At 35.7% G+C, this 19,886-nt stretch overlaps 2 protein-coding genes and 1 pseudogene across 2 annotated transcripts in view; 1 reads left to right on the top strand and 2 right to left on the bottom strand.

Moving 5' to 3' along the window:
• LOC128191547 (E3 ubiquitin-protein ligase HERC2-like) overlaps positions 1-12,848 on the bottom strand; it is a 99,046-nt gene extending 86,198 nt beyond the window's left edge. Inside the window, exons 1-20 of the mRNA XM_052863677.1 lie at positions 12,780-12,848; positions 11,371-11,423; positions 10,840-10,929; positions 10,548-10,665; positions 9,663-9,863; positions 8,961-9,180; positions 8,380-8,640; positions 7,797-8,076; positions 7,172-7,333; positions 6,519-6,722; positions 5,867-6,018; positions 5,123-5,382; positions 4,716-4,887; positions 4,168-4,441; positions 3,675-3,875; positions 3,315-3,543; positions 2,685-2,830; positions 2,268-2,407; positions 1,635-1,825; positions 79-234 (exon numbers count right to left, since the gene is read on the bottom strand). Of these exons, the coding sequence (XP_052719637.1) occupies positions 79-234; positions 1,635-1,825; positions 2,268-2,407; positions 2,685-2,830; positions 3,315-3,543; positions 3,675-3,875; positions 4,168-4,441; positions 4,716-4,887; positions 5,123-5,382; positions 5,867-6,018; positions 6,519-6,722; positions 7,172-7,333; positions 7,797-8,076; positions 8,380-8,640; positions 8,961-9,180; positions 9,663-9,863; positions 10,548-10,665; positions 10,840-10,914 (3,442 nt within the window). The 5' untranslated portion in view covers positions 10,915-10,929; positions 11,371-11,423; positions 12,780-12,848. The remainder of the gene's footprint in view (positions 1-78; positions 235-1,634; positions 1,826-2,267; positions 2,408-2,684; positions 2,831-3,314; positions 3,544-3,674; positions 3,876-4,167; positions 4,442-4,715; positions 4,888-5,122; positions 5,383-5,866; positions 6,019-6,518; positions 6,723-7,171; positions 7,334-7,796; positions 8,077-8,379; positions 8,641-8,960; positions 9,181-9,662; positions 9,864-10,547; positions 10,666-10,839; positions 10,930-11,370; positions 11,424-12,779) is intronic.
• A 2,178-nt stretch (positions 12,849-15,026) lies between these two features.
• Positions 15,027-16,076, bottom strand: LOC128191543 (uncharacterized). The gene is made up of 2 exons (XM_052863673.1): positions 15,687-16,076; positions 15,027-15,538 (listed from the first exon to the last, which is right to left on the bottom strand). Exons 1-2 carry the CDS (start codon positions 16,030-16,032, stop codon positions 15,390-15,392), a joined length of 495 nt encoding a protein of 164 aa, XP_052719633.1. The 5' UTR covers positions 16,033-16,076; the 3' UTR covers positions 15,027-15,389.
• Positions 16,077-16,468: 392 nt separating this feature from the next.
• On the top strand, positions 16,469-17,130 carry LOC128191544 (uncharacterized; annotated as a pseudogene).
• The last annotated feature ends 2,756 nt before the right edge of the window (positions 17,131-19,886 follow it).

Genomic DNA, 19,886 nt, shown 5'->3' with positions numbered 1-19,886 from the left:
ACCTGTGACATCCTTGGTGAGGACCTTTATTAACACTGACCTGTGACGTCCTTGGTGAGGACCTTTATTAATACTGACCTGTGACATCTTTGGTGAGGACCTGGGAAACAACAGAGAAGTGCTTGCTGCTGACACAGGCCAGACTGGTGGCCTGGGGGAGGATCATGGCCACGTGGTTCCCCAGGAGCAGGGTGTACTTCCTCAACAAGGACCCCGCGCCAAGCAACTGCAACTCTGTAACAATAAGTCAACAGAAAACCAGTCATGCAGTTAAAATGTAAATTAAAGAATGAAATTAACATATAAAGAAAATGATATTTCATTATGGGCCAACTTGCATGTATATATGAGATTTAAATCAAGTCTAAACAAATTTATTTCTGTGTTTGCTACAAAGGCAGAATACCATGTGAAATCATAGGAAAAGATCATTCAGGTAAAAGATCTTTAAATGTATGGCAAAACTGGCCAAGTATACTGTTCTTTGGTTCATCTCTTTATTAATAATAAATGAGTACAATGTACAACATATTTTTCACTGATAAATTTATTCTTTCACCCTTTCATTAGAGTTGTGCTGAATTTTATCCACATCCTTCCTTGAAAGAAAACATTCAAAAGAAAAACATTCTTAAGAATACTTCTGTGATTATTTATTAAATATACCAATGCAAATGTCTTAAAATGCATTCCAAGCTCCTGTTCTCATCACGTAAGAAAACTAATCCAAATTAGCAAAATAAGCAATGTTAATTTGGTAACAGTCCCAAATGATAATTTGCCCAGGTTTCCGGTATGCCCAATGACCAGCTTATCAAGAAATACATGAAGTTTCTTTTAATAAACTGTAACATTTGCAGTTGCCTTATATATGTATATATCTTAATTTTTATCTAAATAATAGCAATGCCAATAATTATGAAACCAGATCTGAATTGAAAGGAACACCTAGTACAGACAATTGCTTACTAAAAATTATCAACACAATATGTTTATTGTACATGTACTTACAATTTCACTTATTTTGACTTTAAGACCAGAACTAGGTAGTCAAAATAGCAAAATAGTCATAGACAATTAACAACATATACCTGTATTATTTATTGATTTGTATATACTTATCAATACTAGTATTGAAAACTGTGAATCAATAACGTTTTTCAGGGCCCATTTTCCTGAATTACCGGTACATATTTGTAAATTGTAAGTGATGATTGCCAAGACTATATCCGTACTTAAAACAATAATTACTCTAGAGCATATTAAGGAAATAGTTTGACAAAATATAGACTTTTAAAACAGGTAAACAAGTTGACCAGCACTACATAATACTTTGTACAGTAAGTATATAAGGAAAATTGTCCTGAAAATGTGAGTTAAATTCTATTTGTATGAATAATAAACCTCTTCCTTTTGAATTATTTTCATCCTCACAAGAATTAAACACAACACAACATTTAAAAATTTTAGAAAAGATTAGAATGATGACTATGAACTTAAAATATTTGTCAATTTTACCAAAGTTTATAAAACTCTGGGATACAAGCAAGTCCAGGAATTCACTGCTACGAGATAGGCCAAATCATGTAGACATATACTGATGCTATAGATTATGGAGATCTTCCACTGCCCACCTTTTTCTGTGCCCATTGTGGGCACCTGTCCCTCCCCGTCCAGAGGGAAGATCCGGGAGACCAGGAGTCGCTGGACCTGGAGTAGGAGATCCAGGGAGGAGGAAGTGTCCGACACCTCCCACTCCTCCGTCTTCAGGAAGTGGTCCTTAGAGATGTCCTCCAGGTGGGACAGGGAATAGGAGGCTGAGTTCCTGCAAAGAAAAATAGAATTGGTCAGTAAAAAAAATTTCCAAAGTTTGTTTACAGTAATATTTATCAATTTCCGCAGTGATAAATGGGGCTGGTTTTTTTTTCTTTAATATTTTAAGGAGGTCCTGTTTCTGCAACAACCAATTAGACAGATCAGAAAAGATTAAAGCTAATATGGTTAAGAAAATATATCATTTCCCTTTAGATGGCAATGTTAGCTGTACAACAAAGGAAAGAAAAGATTAATTCTTTTCAATTGAAAAGACAATTTCTACTTTCTCAAGCTGCACATTTTTGGGGCTCTTATAAACAATATGCATATATCTCTTCTGTAATAAACTGGCACATATACTTTTCTGTAAACTCTTTCAATTCCTAATGTCAACTACCGGTACGTCATTTCACAGTGGTATTGTTATTGATAATAATTAATAATAAAAATACCTTAAAAGCTGTTGTATGAGTTGAAGCAAAGGAATGGTTGCCCCATTTTCATCACCCTCTGGGGGGTAGGGATCCAAAGGACTTGTCTGAGCGTCTCCCGATTTCTCACAGGTGAGCAACTCAGAAGTTTCTTCTCTTTCCTTGAAAACAACACTTCAGAATTACTCATCACAATCAACATTAATGAATATGGGCTAAAAACCACCATAAAATTGCAGTAGGGAGTGGTGTTTGTGTGCTCAACTTATACAATGTATTATTTTATTGGACATACAAAATAAACTATAATTGAACTTTAGTCCAACCTAAATAAACAAGTACACGTATTGTACTGCAGTTTCACAAACAAATCAAAACCCTAATTATCGAATTTAATTGATTAATTAACGGGGTATGCAGAGATTAACTTAAACCCACCTTTTTGCCCTCAATTTCAGAGATTTCGTTTTTGATGGCAGCTTCAAGTGCCGATTCTAATCCTCCATCGGCCATTAAGCTGCTGACCAGAAGATCTGTCATAAATCGCTGACCTGGACTCATGATGCTGGCATCATGGCCAACTACTAGAGAGAAAAAAATGGTCATTTGTTAAAATGAATAGCATTAATTTTCTACTTCATAGGAAAATAGTTTAAAAGGAGGAGTTTATTTTATTTCATATTCCATAAACTTATGAACCGAATCATCATAATCATCATCTTCATCATCATCATGTTTGTTGTGTGTTGTTGTTTCAGTTTAAAAATCAATTCCTCAATGCAAAATTGTATTAAAAAAAATTGTATATTTTATCAACAGATAAGACATGTGGCACCATTCATAAGACATGGTTCACTGTACTAAGCTGGTTAATAAAAAATTACTGGAGGAAAAAATACAAAATTCTGTCCTTTAATATTTCAGAACATGAAGCCCTGGCTCTGGAACCATAAAACTTTGAGGAGCTCACTTTTGATCTCAGTCTCACTTTTTCCGCTATATAGTAATTTTGTAAAAATACAACTGAGATCAAGTTTTGTGGCCCAAGGGCCTGATCTAGAGTCATACCTTCATTAGACAGGAGAGTAGACAAAGTTCTGGCCCGCTCCTCAGCGGTGGGCAGTAAGATGGACCATCCACTCTGTAGGGCGTTCTGGGCGGCCAGCTGGACCGTGTTGATGACGCCAACGTTACTGGCCAGGGAGACAACTCTCTGCTTCAGACTAGTGACTAGTGGACTACCTGGGCCGAGACCCAATCCTTCCGTGCTCTCCGACTGACAGATGGTGGCATAAAACTGAGAGAGCAATATAGCACGGTCAAACATTATTCATAATAACACACTTGTTACTATGCATATACATGTTAAGTCTTCCTCTCAACCCACCCAACCCCCAACCTCCCTAAAAAAACCCTCTCTGTCCATACCTGAAGATTGAGAAGGTTCAGTCCTGCCACGGCCAGGCACTCTTTGTCCTGTGGGGGTGGCCACTCTGATTGTCCATCCATCTCTACACACACTTCCCCCAACAGTTCATCCAGCTGCTCAAACGTACTCTTACACACGTCCACAATGAATGGTACCCTACTGCTGACTATCCACTGTCCCCCGCTGGTCCATGCAAATGTCTGGGGAAAAAAATAACCAATACATATTTCCTACATGTAGCTTGACACTTTGCTATAAAATGTCATGCATAACATGTACTATAAATATTCCTTCCCCCCAAAAAGATAAGGAGATACCTGTTTATCTATAGGAAAATAGCAAATCTATATTTCGTTAAAGGCAGAAGGTATGGATTTAGAGTTCGTTAAACACCACATCTGCTTTGACAATCAAATGGAGGGAATACATTTTCTTTTAGACCCTAAACAAAGAATATTGGAGAAAGTGATGACTAGCTTTAGTCTTCCTTACCTGGGTTGGCCCACATGCCACTCCGATAATGTTCTTCCCCTCCAACCCCCCAATAAGGGTAGGTTCCGTAAAGTTGCTGATGGAGGGGTTTCCTAACTGTCCCTGTTCATTCCTGCCCCACCCATACAGCTCCCCATCCTCTGTAATGGCCATACAGTGCAGGGATCCAATGGCAATGTCCTTGACCTTTTTAGAGGACAGAGCCTCGATCTGTTTAGGGTGTCTAGCGTGATCCTCGGTTCCATGTCCTAGTCTATAGTTATCTCCCTTGCCCCTAAAAAACAGTCCACGGGCTTTGATGACAAGAGACACGTTTACTGAGTACCTATACCTCAAGAATAATCCAAGGAACCATAACATATAGTACATGAAAAATTCAATTCCTGAGACTGTAAACATACATAATTATTCATGCATGCACTATAGCAAATTATTTGTATATACATGTATACTTTTCTTTTAAACTACGCAAAGAAATATCAGAGAGGTTCAGAAGCTATCAAGAAAACAACATAATCAATAAGTGTTAAGAAATGTCACCAACTCACCAGGTGTATACTGCCCCAGACTTGGTCAGGGCCATGCTGAACTGGTTCCCACAGTAGACCCGTACCACGTCCTGACCCATCAGCTTCTCAATCACTTTGGGAGTCTTACATCCATCGTTTCCTCCACGGCCCAACTTTCCATAGTCGCCATCTCCCCAGGAATATACAGCACCTAATAAATACATACTTGAGGTGTAAACATATATGAACTTCAGATTTGTTAATTCTCTAACTTAATTGAATATTTTACATTTTTTTAACAAATATGTAATACATGAACATGCATGTGATTATTTTCACACAGTCATGCATGATAAAAATTTAGAAAACAGAACAGATCAATAATGACCACTGTGTCCAAACTACTGGTAACAAAATCTTGGATCTGAGATATCAAAGAATTTAACCTGAATCTGTTACTGCCAGAGTCTGAGCATCTCCACTACCACATGCCACATCCACAATGCGATGGCCCTTGAAGAATTTGAGAAGCATGGGGGTGGTTTGGTCCTCGCTGCTTCCGTGACCCAGACGACCAAAATTCCCCTTCCCCCAGGAGTAGACCTCTCCATTGGATGTCAGGGCCACACTGTAGGAACTCCCACAACAAATCTTGGCCACCTGTTTCCCAGACAACCCAGTAATCAAGGCAGGCTCTTCATGATTTCTAAGAAATAGGAAAATTTGCTTGTTATATACAATGTAATTAATGCTTTCTTTCAAATGTAACAAATGATTTAAAAGCATATAATACAGGAATTTTAATGTTCAATACTTTCTCATCTTCTCCGAAGTTCTGTTCATAGATCTACTGTTACAAGGCCTAAACATTAAACCCCTACTGATACAAGTTATCATCAAGCATGTACAAATGATACACATGGAAAAATAACAAATTGAATGTTCACAATCTTCTATCAAATCATTCAAACAAATACATTGTACAGGTCTATCTTTTTAAATAACAATAATCTGGAACCGAACAATGCATTCATTAGAAATATAACCATCTATAAATGATAAATAACATAAGCTTCCCATTATTTTCTCACTGTGAAAAAATTACATCATTCTGTAGCAGCGGATGACATTTTAACATAGTTTAACCCCCTCCAATCAGCCAAACTTGTATATATTTCCTGTACACTTACTGGTAGTCCCCATGACCCAGTTTCCCTCCGTCTCCGTTGCCCCAGGAAAACACCTCCCCATCACTAGTCAGACCCATGTAGTGTTTCCCGTCGGGGTGAGATGCTATTCTGATGACCTCCCTGTCTCCAAAGCCATTTAACTGCTGCAGTGTCTAAAAGAGATGGAAGAAAAAAGATACTGATTAATCATATATTTATCTGATGCATGGAAACCTTAAAAAGATTTGACTGCATTTTTCTTTTCAAAATTACACAAAAAATCTTAATGGTTGCCCTTCTTTGAAATCCAGCTCTTTACTGCACATGGATTTTCATAAACAGTTTTTGTGAAAATTTCTAATGAAAATTTTTTTTAACTCTGAAGTAGTGATGACAAAATTTAGTTTGCATGTCATTTGATTTTTTTTAATCCTATTATTGTACCTATTATACTTATTATACCTATTATTGACAATTTCAAATGCTTTGAATGTTTTAATCATCTTTTCAAAATCCATATGAGGAAGTACTCTAAAAATGGAATCGTTAGAATTTACACTGTTACCTGACATAAAGAATATTGAAATCTGTCATCTTTTCCTAGGAAACACAACTGAATGATTACCCTTGACTATGTGTTTAACAATCGACATGTACACAAACAATGACTTACTGGTGAGAGACTGGTGTAGTACAACATGTAGACTTTGCCGGCCTTGGACAGGATCAAACAGCACCTCTCCGAGCACGCGATCTGCTGCACTCCTCCGATGTCTGCGAAGAAGTCCATAGAGAATGGTCCGGCAGCCCCTCCCTCCGTGGCCCAGGCCAGCCATCCCAGCCCCATAACCTCCTGGGAGTTACTGTTCTTCATCGACTGTCACATGGAAAAAAATAATCAATGTTATTTAACATTGAAAACAGATGAAGTCATCACTGTGATGTCATCATAAAATATGAGCATCTACAATATAAATACATAGGTATTGCCTGCTGCCTAATCCATTTATGTAAATTAATGTTTATTTGCATAATAAGATATGTTCAAATCAAATTAATATTATTTGGCAATAAAAGTGACATCAACAATTTTTAAAATTTTCACAAATTCTTAAATTTTCTACTGAATTGATTTATGCATTCCTCACCTGGCAAACAGGAAGCACAATGCAACCTGAGAACATTCTGAACATTCATCCAAACCTATATCATCAATAATTACTGTAAAGTTCATTATCCAGAGGAACTAAGATGTAATCTGATAGTGCCAAAAAGCACTTAATGTTACGCTATGCAAATGAAGAAATAATTGTGCCTCTATCTGACCTTTTGTGAACTGGATGGTTGGAGATATGGCAAGGCAAGTCTGTCTAGGTGAGACATCATGACCACAGCAGACATCCGGAGATCGATCAGGGTGTTGGGGTCCTCTGGGTAGGTCAAGAAGTTAAGGAAGATCTCTGTGGGGCTGGCTACCTGCATCTCAGACTGTCGGAATCAAAGAGTACCATAGTAAAACACAGCAGCTTCAATCCATCGAATACTGTACAATCGTTTATATTTGTTGGGGATCAATTTTTGCTGATTTTGAAAAGAAGGTGTTCCTTTGAATTCACATCCCCCATCAGAAACTCTGACTTACAACTACATGTATTGTTTATCAAACAATGAAAATTAACCCCCAAGGAAAATGTGTGATTTTTAAGTCCAAATACCTTGTGGACTTTCATAGATGATTTAGAAATTTTGCTCCACTTCGACTTCTTGGGAATAAAATCAATGTTTAGAGAGAAGGAAAGAGGGAGAAAAAGCAAGGAAGACAGAACACAACAGAACGCATTAGGAAAACAAATACATATAAAAGTACGTAGCAGTCATTTTTTTCCCTAAAAATATAAAGAAACTGAAAAGCTTTCAATGAAAAAAAAATCATATGCAGTCAAATATCCACCTCTTCCAGTTTCTTCTGCTCTGAGTACACCCTGGATTTTGAACCTTTGATGGCTTGGAACCTCTGCAGCATATGGATAAGGGGAGCACTGTTTAATCCGCTACTCATCCGGTTATCCGACTCCTGGCAGCTGTTGTTCCAGAGGTTGAGCAGGAGTAGGACTGAGCTGAGAATGTGGCTGAGGGAGCCCCTCTGTATGGACAGCTCCAACAGGAGACACAGCGCCATCTGCTGGTCCTGAACAGGAATCTTGCTTGGATTACCCGACTGGTTTGGAGTCCTTTTGATATATCACCAACTTAGAAACTTACATTTTATCTTTTTTACACATTTACACACTGAACACTTAATTTTGTCATTTTTACACCAAAATTCATGCATTATACCGTAAAAGTTCATGTACTTGTAGGAATACTTTTTGTGTACCCAATCTATAGATTACTTGCATTAAATTCATTTCAATACATGTAATAAAATAACTATGTTTTTCATACTGTAGAAAAGTCTTTTTATTCTGTAGAAAAAATGACATAAAATCATTAAAAAATCCCATCAACATCCTTCAATGATGCAGTGTACCTACCCTCTGACCACCCCTTGCAGGAAACCAGAAGCTCTATCCACAACCTCTAGCCAGACGCTGGACACTCGGCTCTCTTCAAAGAGTGTAGCCTCTGGCAGGGACTGCAGGGCCTCAAGTGACTCGTGTAACAGCTCACTACACAGGTCCGAGTCCTCACCAGACCGCCATGCACGCCGTAGGAAAGCAAAGGCGAAACTCAGGGCCGCCCTGGATCCCACTCTGGCCAAACCCATTGTTGCTTTCTCTGCAGGCTTCATGGAGCTAAAATTTAGGTTAACATTCTATAGTCTACACCAAATTAGATTTGTCAAACCTTTTAGACATGTCAGCAGAAAAAGAAATCATCCTGTGACCTTTGAGATTAAAATTTACTGGTACATGTGAGCAAGTCATGTGTTAGCCTGGTCCACTTGTGTAGAAATTAAATGAACATGACAAGATTACTTAACCTTAAATTGTACAGGAAAGACAACAAAATTACTTAACCTCATATTGTACAAGAAAAACCAAGACACAAAAGACCAAGATCTCCTCATATTGTACAGGAAAGACAACAAGATTACTTGGTGATTAACTCTGACCTTTTCTGTTTGTTGAGGTTTGTCTGGTCTGCCTGGCTTTTCTTGGAGGGTTGTCTCCCCTCGTTTGGTGACTGTCTTCCGAGTGCGATGAAGAATCGCTGGAGGATGGCCAGCCTCTGCTGTAGCCTGGTGATGGAGGCTGAGGTACAGGACGCCTCGGTGCACAGCTTCTGGTGCTCATACAGCACCGACTTCAAGCACTGTTTTAACTGGTCTGAATCTGTTTAATGAAACAAATAGATATTAATCAGATATTACACGAGCATTGTTTGAACTGATCAGAATCTGTTATGATAAAGAAAACTAATAGAAATTACACAAAGATGAAACATCTGGAATATAATCAAAAGTTAGTACAAAGGCTAGAGAAAAAACTCAAGCTAAATGTAATTTATATATCCCCCAACCGCTTTTTTTTTTTAAGTTTCTAGTAAATAAAATTTTCTATTGATTACTCACAATGATACAATGACTGAAAATCACTGTAATCCCATGAACAACCAACATTACTTATTAGAAATACACATCACACTAACGATCTGTGAACGACAAAGTCTGAGCCCCTACATACACCATTTATCAGTGATACATGTACAAATCAAACTGACAATTAGTGATTACCAAAGTCTGAGACCCCATCTTATCAGAGGTATATTCACACTGACATACAGTGAGCCCACCCCATCTGAGCGTGGTACTGACCCGGTTGCTGGCCCCAGGTCCAGGAGTTGATGAGGGGCTGGGACTGTTTTGGGTTGTTAAGATCCTCCTTGTGTTGCTGAGCCTCCTCCTGGTCCAGCTTCTGACAATGGAGACAACTGCAGCCATTGTTTGGTCCACAGTGTCCGTCACAGCAAGTGCAGCTCAGGACTTTCATTCCACAGTAGTACTTCCCTGTCTCCCCTAAAACATGAACGTGAGATTTCTACTGAACCCTTTTATAGAGCTACAGACACCAGTGGAATCTGCCTTGGTTTTTTCTATCTGAGTGATACTTTATGTTACACATGGCTGCTCTAGGAACAAAACTTTAGAAATTAATCATTTCTGATCTAACATTCCCCTCTCAGACTTAAAATGTACCAACATCATTACTTATTTATCTAAAATGTCCAAAAAATTTGATCATATGATCATTTAATTATATAGCCATATTGATAACTATAAACAAAAGCTAGCAATATGGATTCTAAATTGTTTGTTATATATCATATGCATATATCCTTAAAAATATTCCATGAGAAAATTACCAGTAAAATATTATAATATCACTAGCTAACAATATCTCAAGATAACTTCTCCATTTGGAAAAATGAATCACAAGGATGTGTTTAAACTGAAAGTCATTTCCAGACCTTTATTAAAACTAGGCAATAAAAACGCAATATTAACTTCTCACTTCATGCCAAATTCCAGTGGTCTTACTGCAATCTTGATTATTTGTTTGTTTTATGAATCTGCTCATCTTTGCTATGTTAAATATCTCAGATTTACGTGTATTTTAAATCAACTGAAAATAGTGACTTTTTTAATAAGAAATTTGAAGAAGATTCAAGATTTCTTTCAGTGATATTCTATTTTTGCTACCTTTCCTGGCGAGTACTCCCGCCGTGTTGATGAGTCCGTCATTGTGACTGACCGAAATCTCTCCCTCCTTGACCAATTCATTCCACAGCGAGCTTAAATCATCTCGATGAAAAATACCCTACACAAAAAAAAAAAAATTCATAAAAATTCTTGAAAATAAAATCAATGGACTTACAATATAAATGAGAGGATGACACTGTGACAATTAATATGTTGTACAATGTATAACAATTTTCTTAAGCAAGGGTACCAGAAAATATTGAGAAATAAAATTTAAACTTCAGTCTTGTACCTGTAAGTTAGTTTTAACCCATTTTTTGTCCAGACGCTGTTGGGGTCTGAGCTTGGTGTCAACTGACCAACTCATTACTCTTTATGCATTCTGCAACAATATAAAATTTCAATTTTACAAATTACATGTACATGCAAAAATAAAATCGGATTAAAATCAGTTGTTCTGATACGCTACCACTCTCGAACAGCTTTAGCATGTCAGAACAGCTGATTTTAATAAAAAAAATATATTCAGGACTGCTCACTTTTAAAACAAAAACACGCCTTATGTTAACATAAACAAGGACTTATTTCCTGTGTTGGTATTATCTAAGTACTTGTAAGGTTATCTTTGTGCAATGTGCATGCATCATTTTGGACTTTATAACATTCATTAATTACGGTACATGTATATAAAAATATGCACAAAGAAGTCCTATTATCTAAATCACTTGACTATTATCTAATTAACCGGGCTATTGTCACAAACTACCGTAATCTGTCCATTATCACAAAATAGTGGTTTGTCACCAGTAAGATGAAAATTTACCTGCAGTTTGCGAAAAAATGAGATTTCTTCTTCTTTCTATCCCATTTGTGTGCCTAAGAAAAGAATCAAATTATAAAGTTTGAATGAGATATTGAAAATGTAATTTCTTAAATTATGATATTTTAAAGCAATTGTAATTGACCCAACAGACTTTAAAATGTCACTCAACTATGTCTACAGATTATAATATGAAGCTTCATGAGAGTCTCAAAGTTTTACGAAAAATCTTACGAAATAAAATTAATCTCTCTTCTCATCCCCACAAAAACACTGATCCAACACTCAATTACCCAGGTACACAAACTCTAACAGTTTGGTTTAATTATTAATAATGAAGGATTTCTTACTCAATGTGCTAGCTAGTATATACATGTATCTTATATCAATTACTAGAAAATGTAAACAAAATGCAAATCAACACTAAAATTAAATTTACTTTTGTAGCATATCAACACCACAATTTCTGTCAGGATCAATAAGAAATTTCACAATTTACTTTTTAAATTTTATATAGATCTATTATCAAATTTCTAAATGTTTGCCTTTTTAATGCCATGCAACAGCTGCTGCTTAAGGCCACACAAGTTTAATTTCTTCTTCGTAGGACATCTGACGAAAAAAGTACAAGTGGATGTGCAATTAAATCATAATTTATTTTTTTTGTTGGCAAAATATTCTGGTAAAATGTAAATAAATTTGAGCGGAGGATTGTATCTTCCTGAAAATTAAAACAATTTAAAATATGATAGAGCAAAAAATTGTACAGTATAATAAAACATAATTTCCTGGATGCAGGAAACTTAAAATAATTATTTATAAAGTTTTGTTTAAATACGAGTGTGCGTGTCTGACAAGCAAGAAATTAAATTGATGTGGCCTAAAATTTAAAATTACACTGCTGTCCGAACATGCAGGATACTGTACTGGAATCCAATAAAAAGGGGGAGGGGTTTAGCATCATTATTCTAGACCAACAAAAGTTGACTGACACTTGTTGATGATCAATGTTATCATGGAATGTCAAATTGCTAACAAGCAGTTGGTTTTGTTGGTGCTCTAAACAAGAATTGAAGAAATTGCTTTTCTTTCCTTCAAAAATGTTACAAGCACTTGATATGCATGGCGGTTGTAACTTGACTAAATATCTGTCATTTAGTAGTCATAGTTTAGTGTTTATATTAGGTTAATGTGATCGCATTTTTTTACTTTTGCTTCTACGGTTTCAATATGTCAGATAACATGCTCTGTACAGTTAGACACAGTTAGCACAGTTAGGGACGACCTATGATGTTTTGCAAAAGAGGTCCCAAATACCTGACAAATAAATTGTGTTATCCGTTGATGAGTGGATTATACGAGTCGTTTTATTGTAAAACAGTACTAATGCTGCCAATAACAACACTACATACCTGCAATTTGCGACTTATTCATGGAAAGAAACAAGCAAAAATTTATCCTAATTTTCTTTTTTCTGAATTCCGATCCCGATCAATTACAGATGAAATTGAACGCGAGCCTGCAAAAATTTTAATAATTAGGGCCCTCCACCTTATAAATTATTTACCGTATCTAACATAAAGAGTCGGTCATGGGATTGTCCATCTTAACTCTGGAATTCTTATCTTGAACAAAAATTGCACGAGTTGCAATATAATGCGTGTGCATTTCAATTACCATGATTTCATGTACATGCATGTATAAATTAATAAATTGTACTTTGATACGGTGCGGCTCACAGTTGTGTTAACACGCACGCGCATTTTACTTCAAAATATTCTCATTCAAGATTTGAGCTGACAAGAAAAAGTTTCAACTGAAAACATAGTATAGTGTTATTATTATATCATATTAGTGGAGACTTTTTAATACAAAAACAAGTGTCTGTCGTTGAAAACAATGAATTGTGTTGCATTTTTGATATTGTCACATTCTGATTTTTACGCCGTCGTAGACATAAATAACATGCATCTCTGTTGATCGACGACGTTATATATTTTTCTAATAACAATTAATGTAAGGTAGAGGGTATATACATGTATATATATATTTTACCATGAGAAAATATATAACGTCAGTTGCCTGTCATACGCTGTGGCGTCGGACGCAAATTGAAACGGGGGGGGGGGGGGGTGGGGTAGACTAATCATCAGAAATCTTGACAAGCAAAAAATACCTACCAAAAAATTTTCCAATAATAATAAAATTCCTAATCCGGGGGGGGGGGGGGGGGGGGGGGGGGGGGGGGCTAGTATAATTTTTCATTTTAAATATAACTATTAATATTTCATTCTTTTTAAGGTAAATCTAGAAACAATAACATGTATGTTTGCTGCAAGAAAAATGGGGGGGGGCTAGCCCCTCCCGGATGCTATGTGTCTAATGGTTAGGTCTAACTTTGCAAAAAAAGGGGGGGGAGCCCCCCCTCTAGCCCCCCCCCCCCCCCTCCCCGGTTCCGACGCCTATGATACGAATATTTCTAAATCGCATATTGGAACGATTTTATATTTGTCTGTAAAATTGAAATGTCACTTATAAGCGCATGAATATACGCCTTTCTAAATTCTTGAACCTTTTTAAAACTGCCTTCTTGTTGAATTATTTAACAATTATATGATTTATAATTATTCAAATATATATATATATTAATAATAGATGGTCTTTATCTTATCTGAAAAGATCAGTATATACTTCATGTGATTTACAATGTGAGGATTTCTGTGATAAATTGGAATTATATAAGTTGCAACATATTTATAAAAAAAAAATGGCGATGAGTTACCTACTTCTACTCATGTTAATATTGTATACTATAAATTCAGAGAAATTATGCAAATATGAGCAAAACTTAAAACATAAACGTTCTCATTTGTGGCTCATGCGAGCTGTGATGGTTGTCTCATTGCAGAAAACAATTCACAGCCCTCCCAAATGGGTAATTATCTTTTATCTTTCTGCAATTACGAATAGTTTCCCTCTATTTCTTAATAAAACCGATTGTAATATACAGCGCTATAGATACTGACAAGACTGACGATCCAGTTCTAACCACTTTTTCGATCGATCGAAACCTTCAAAATCACAAACTGCACGAATGATGACGTCAGACTCAAATTTCCATATTAGACGACTCTTGCAGTTTCTTTTATCTTACATACTGATGAACATAAACAATAATTTTCTTACTTTAAATTACTCACAGTCTGTAAGATCAATTCATTAATTTGTTCAGGGAAAGATGTAAATATTAAATAAAATGCTTTCTTTGATGATTCATGAGGGATATAAAAGTAGCGACATTGCAGAAAAAATACATTCTTCGATAGCCAAAGTTTTCTGATCAGCATCGCTTCTCACAAACGTGAAAAGCGGTGCAGACCAGTGTCATGTAAATTTTGAATTTACTGGGTGTGTGTAAATACAAAGTTTCCAACATGACAACAAGATGGCGTTAGTGGGTTATGTATTTTTTTCTGCAATGTCGCTACTTTTATTTCCCTCATGAATCACGAAAGAAAGTACTTTATTTTCATACTAAACCACCAGAGAACTGCAAGCTTATGACTTTATCATAACAAACTGGTTGTTTTCCCTGTTTGAGAGTAACATTCCATATTAAAGGAGTCTAAACACTGAAATGATTGTTGAACTTGTTGATACCAACAACACTTTTTATTAAATATCAAAAAATCATAATTTTTCAATAAATACATTTGAAACGTGACAACAACAGATATTGTTTACACCTTATACAATTAATATGATTTTTAATATTTTCTTTTCAGCAATAAAGTAATTTCAGCAAGTGGGGGAAAAGGGCGCCCACAAAAATGGTTGAATCTTAATTCGAGATAATTTTGATACAATTTTGGAGCTATCCTACTGTACACTTGTATCTTAAAGTTTTTTTAAATTCAGACATTTTTTGTTAAATTACGCTATCCTATACTATCTATTCTATCTTAAAATAAGAAATATACATGTAGTTGTTAAATTTTAAAATAGTGTTAACATTGGCCTTTTCATTCTTCATTAAGAGTGCTTTCGATGGCATCCCTGGACTGGGCTGTCCTTGGTCTCTGGGCAGACAGCTTCTTCTGCTGGATGATACTGTGTTCTCTTCGAATCTTGGCTTTCTCGTGCTTATCAACTAGAAGCTTGTCTCTTTCAACTGAAAGTTTACACATTAGTATGATGTCAATCATGTTACGTTCAATTTGACTGACAGATTATGTATGTTGAACATTAGATTTCTCTTAAACCTAAAATTAGATCAGTAGTATTGTACCTACTCTATATATACATATATGTTTATATACCCTTCCATTTTGTATAGTCCTCGCCCCCAACTGGAACCTGAACTCGCTTAACGTTGATTGGAGGAAGCTTGGGTACAGTTGACTTGTACCCGATATCGAAGGCCACGCCCCCTTTCTTCTGTACGACTTCTAAGACCGGGCTATCAGGGACCTCATCGGCGTAAGGCTTTTTGGCATTAGGTTCTGTACAAAACATCATCCATGGCAGGGGCTTGGTCTGGATGGTATCTCCTACCAGCTCCTTCTTGATCTCCTCTTCCATCTTACTGTAGGCCTTCGCTTCTTCTTCCGACATGACATCGACTCTGTTGTTTCTCTTGCCCATACAACTCTGGAAAAGACCCATTTTGTTGCTGATCGCTTGTCTGACAACTTGAAAATAATGCAAAATGTTGTAAAACAATGGCGTTATGGCATAGTGACGTCATTCCTTTGTGATGGTTTAACGTCACAAGTAAATGACGTCACTATGTATTGGTCCTACCTAGCTATACTAGAACCATTTTAACAAGAGCTTGGACTTTGGGTAGTTATGTCAAACAGCAATGTGACGTAGGCCTGTCTATATCATTGCTTGCCAGTCAGCCATGGCTTTTCGAAATCAACAAGATTTGTCTGGCCTATTAGCTAAGACTACACAATCGGTGCATACTAGTATTTAGTTTGAAACTGCGTCATTTTAAACTTGTTTTGACGCAAGAAATAGATAGCTACGTCCATCCGAAAGTCCAAGGTCTTGTTAAAATGGTTCTAACGTTAACTGTCTGGCAAGTAAGAAGAAAATGGGGCTTATCCAGAGTTGTATAGGAAAGAGAAACAAAGTCGATGTCATGTTGACAGAAGAGGCGAGGGCCTACATTAAGCTGGAAGATGAGATCAAGAAGGAGCTGGTACAAGTAGAAGACAATATCCAAACCAAGCTCCTGCCATGGATGATGTTTTGTACAGAACCTAATGTCAAAAAACCTCGCGCCGATGATATCCCTGATAGTCCAATTTTAAAGGTCGCACAAAAGAAAGGGGGCGTGGCCTTCGATATCGGGTACAAGACAACTGTACCCAAGCTTCCTCCAATCAACGTTAAGCGGGTTCTGGTTCCAGTTGGGGGGCGAGGACAATGAAAAATGGCAGGGTATGCATCAAATATAGCAGATACAAATCTACTGGCCTTATATCACAAGTTTCAATGTTGTATATACATGTACATAAATCACCTACAGGTGCATATATTTTCGGCTGAAAGAGACAAGCTTCTTCTGGTTGAGAAATTCAAGATTTGAATAGAACGTACTAGTATCATCCAGCAAAAGAAGCTGTCTGCCCAGAGACCCAGGACAGCCCGGTCCAGTGATGTCATTGAAAGCACTAATCTCATAGACTGAACAGAAAACGCTTTAGTACGATTTAAACAAGCGGTTCAAAAATACTTCCATGAATTTACTAAAAAAATAAAATGCTTTCTTCGATGATTCATTCGGGATATGAAGGTAGCGACATTGCAGAAAAATACATAATCCGCGTTAGTGGGTTGTGTAAAAATTTTGTCTGCAATGATCGCTACCTTCATAACCAGCATGAATCATCAAAGAAAGCTTATTATCGTTTATATTCACATCTTTCTTTTAGCTAATTCATAAATTTATTATGAAAAGTAAGTAAAATTCATTCACTTAATTACTGTTAAAGAGGTTCGCTCCTTAGGTTTTGGGTAGCCATTTTGGATCATCTCTAGTCTGAAAATTCTGCATCACATATCTAGTAGTATATTTATATTTAACAATGCCAAATAAACTTTATTGAATAAAATCGTTTTATAAAAATTTATTTTGACAGAGTTTAGAAAGAGACTATATTTTGTGGCGGAAGGTTTTCAAGAAGGAAATGAACAATGTTCATAACTCACTAGTTTTAGAGTACTGTTTCTTTAGATTCCTGATTTTCAGTGCAGACCAAACTTCTAGATAGTTTGTTTATTACGATATATTCATGATTTTTTAAAACCCTAATTAAACAATATTTTGATATTTCTATCGATATATTTTGGCAAATTTAGCTTTTATTTAAGAGAATTTAAGAAAAAAAATAACTCCAATTTTGGCCTAAAATTAGCTCATTTCATGCTATATCTCAAATTTTTGAGATGTGACCCCTATTTGTTTTTCTTTTAGATGAGACATTAAATGTATGTCTATTTGTGTGCAAACTTTTGGAAAGATGACATTACTATCACTTTTTTATTTGCGTTATAATTTGATTACTCCAAAATTTTGTAACATCTGTTGTTGTATTCATTATGTACTGGCCTTTGAAGCCACCAGTATATTAAAGCAAGGATTTTTAAACTTTGACTTACATTTTACTTTTATAATAGTCACAACATGTGTTCAGCTTCACACTGTAATAAAAAAAAATTGCTAAATAATAGTTCAAACTATAAATATTTGTTTGATTTCTTCAAATTATCAATTTCCATGTCAAATTTTAGCAAAAATTTCAGGAAAATTATCATTTCTGCTCGGGGCCCTATATTTCCAAAAAATGTCATGCGACATGGGTTACAAATAAATAAGTGAACATTTTAGGTCCCCATCTTTATATCCAAGTGGTTCTCGGATGATTGACATTACTATTATTTCAGGTGCCAAGATCCTTTATTTATACTTTCATGTTAAATACTGAAATCTGATTGGTTTAGACGCAGTTGATAATCAGTTCTATTACCCTCAGCGTTAGCAACGCACTTAGCAACGGGTAACACAACGAATTGTTACATGCGCGTAAATTATGCGCGTACGGTATTTCATGCAGTCTGTGATTTTTCTTAGGTCGTTGTAGGTTTCGACCAATTGATATAGAGGGCGTGTAGATTTCAGTCTGACTGTTTCTGTAGAGTTATGAGTTAACTGTAAGATCCCGTATGAAATAGAAGGAATAATACTTGGTAGATGTAAATATATTCATGTACAGAAGAAACTGAATGAAAAAAATTAACTATAGAGGGGTTTCTCGAGCTTTATTTCTGCTTTCGTAATCTATATGTTCTTGCTTTCCATTTCTTTGTTTTACGATCTCTTTTAAAAAAAACCTAAACGACGACTCACTTTGGTCATTTGTTGTTGGATCCTTTTATATAATTACCACAATGCGTTTCCGATTGTCAAATGGTCTAAATCATGAATTAATTTTAATTATATATATACATGTATTTAAACTTGTGTTGCCCTCTCTTTGTAAAAAGCATATATTTATACAAATAAAGCCTTCTCCAAATGTTTGAATTTTATTTTTCGATTCTATAGCATAGTATAAAAGAAATGTTTATCTAAATTGAATTGAACTATTTATCCCCCCCCCCATGCCTACTGTCATGTGGTAAATTTTGAATTAACTGGGTAGGTGTAAATACAAAATTTACAACATGACATGTCATGTCCTTTAGTAAGGTGATATATATATATATATATATATATATATATATATATATATATATATATATATATATATATATATATATATATATATATATAAATTCGTATCTACAAATATAATTTACACGTATTTGTTCCCAGATTTTCCACGAAAAAGAACACCTAAATTAACAATCAAACAAAAATGCCCAGAAAAAAAAATGCGCAAGATTTTCGGGGGTGATCAAATCTTGAAGCCCTTTGGGCTGGATTTGATCACCCCTGATCGTATTTGATCACCTCGTAATACACTATAAAAAAGAATGATTCATTATTCCTTATAATTTAACATCCATTTATCATAGAGAATTTTAATGAATCGAAAAACAGTTTATGGAAAAAATCATTTAGATCTAAATGCTCTTTTTGATGATTCATGGGGTATAAAGGTATTGTAATCATTGCAGAAAAAAAATCACATAACCAGCTAACGCAGCAAGGTTACCGAGGAGGGGGGGGGGTTATGTATTTTTATTTTTATTTTTTTGGCAATGCTCACTGCCTTTAATGCCCGCATGAATCATCAAATGATGTATTTCATTGCTGAAATACATAAATATATTTTGGTCAATCACCACAAAGTTTATAAATAAGGAATAAGGAATCATTTTTTGAGCATTATAAGGTGATAATTTTGGTTGGGGCGTGATCAAATCCAATAAAGCCCGAAGGGCTTTATGATAGATTTGATCACGACCCTACCGAAATTTTCACCTCATAATATTTAAAGAAT

Source organism: Crassostrea angulata, chromosome 7, assembly GCF_025612915.1.
Source record: "Crassostrea angulata isolate pt1a10 chromosome 7, ASM2561291v2, whole genome shotgun sequence".
Taxonomy (NCBI): Eukaryota; Metazoa; Mollusca; class Bivalvia; order Ostreida; family Ostreidae; genus Magallana; species Magallana angulata.
This window is presented reverse-complemented; position numbering and strand designations above follow the sequence as displayed.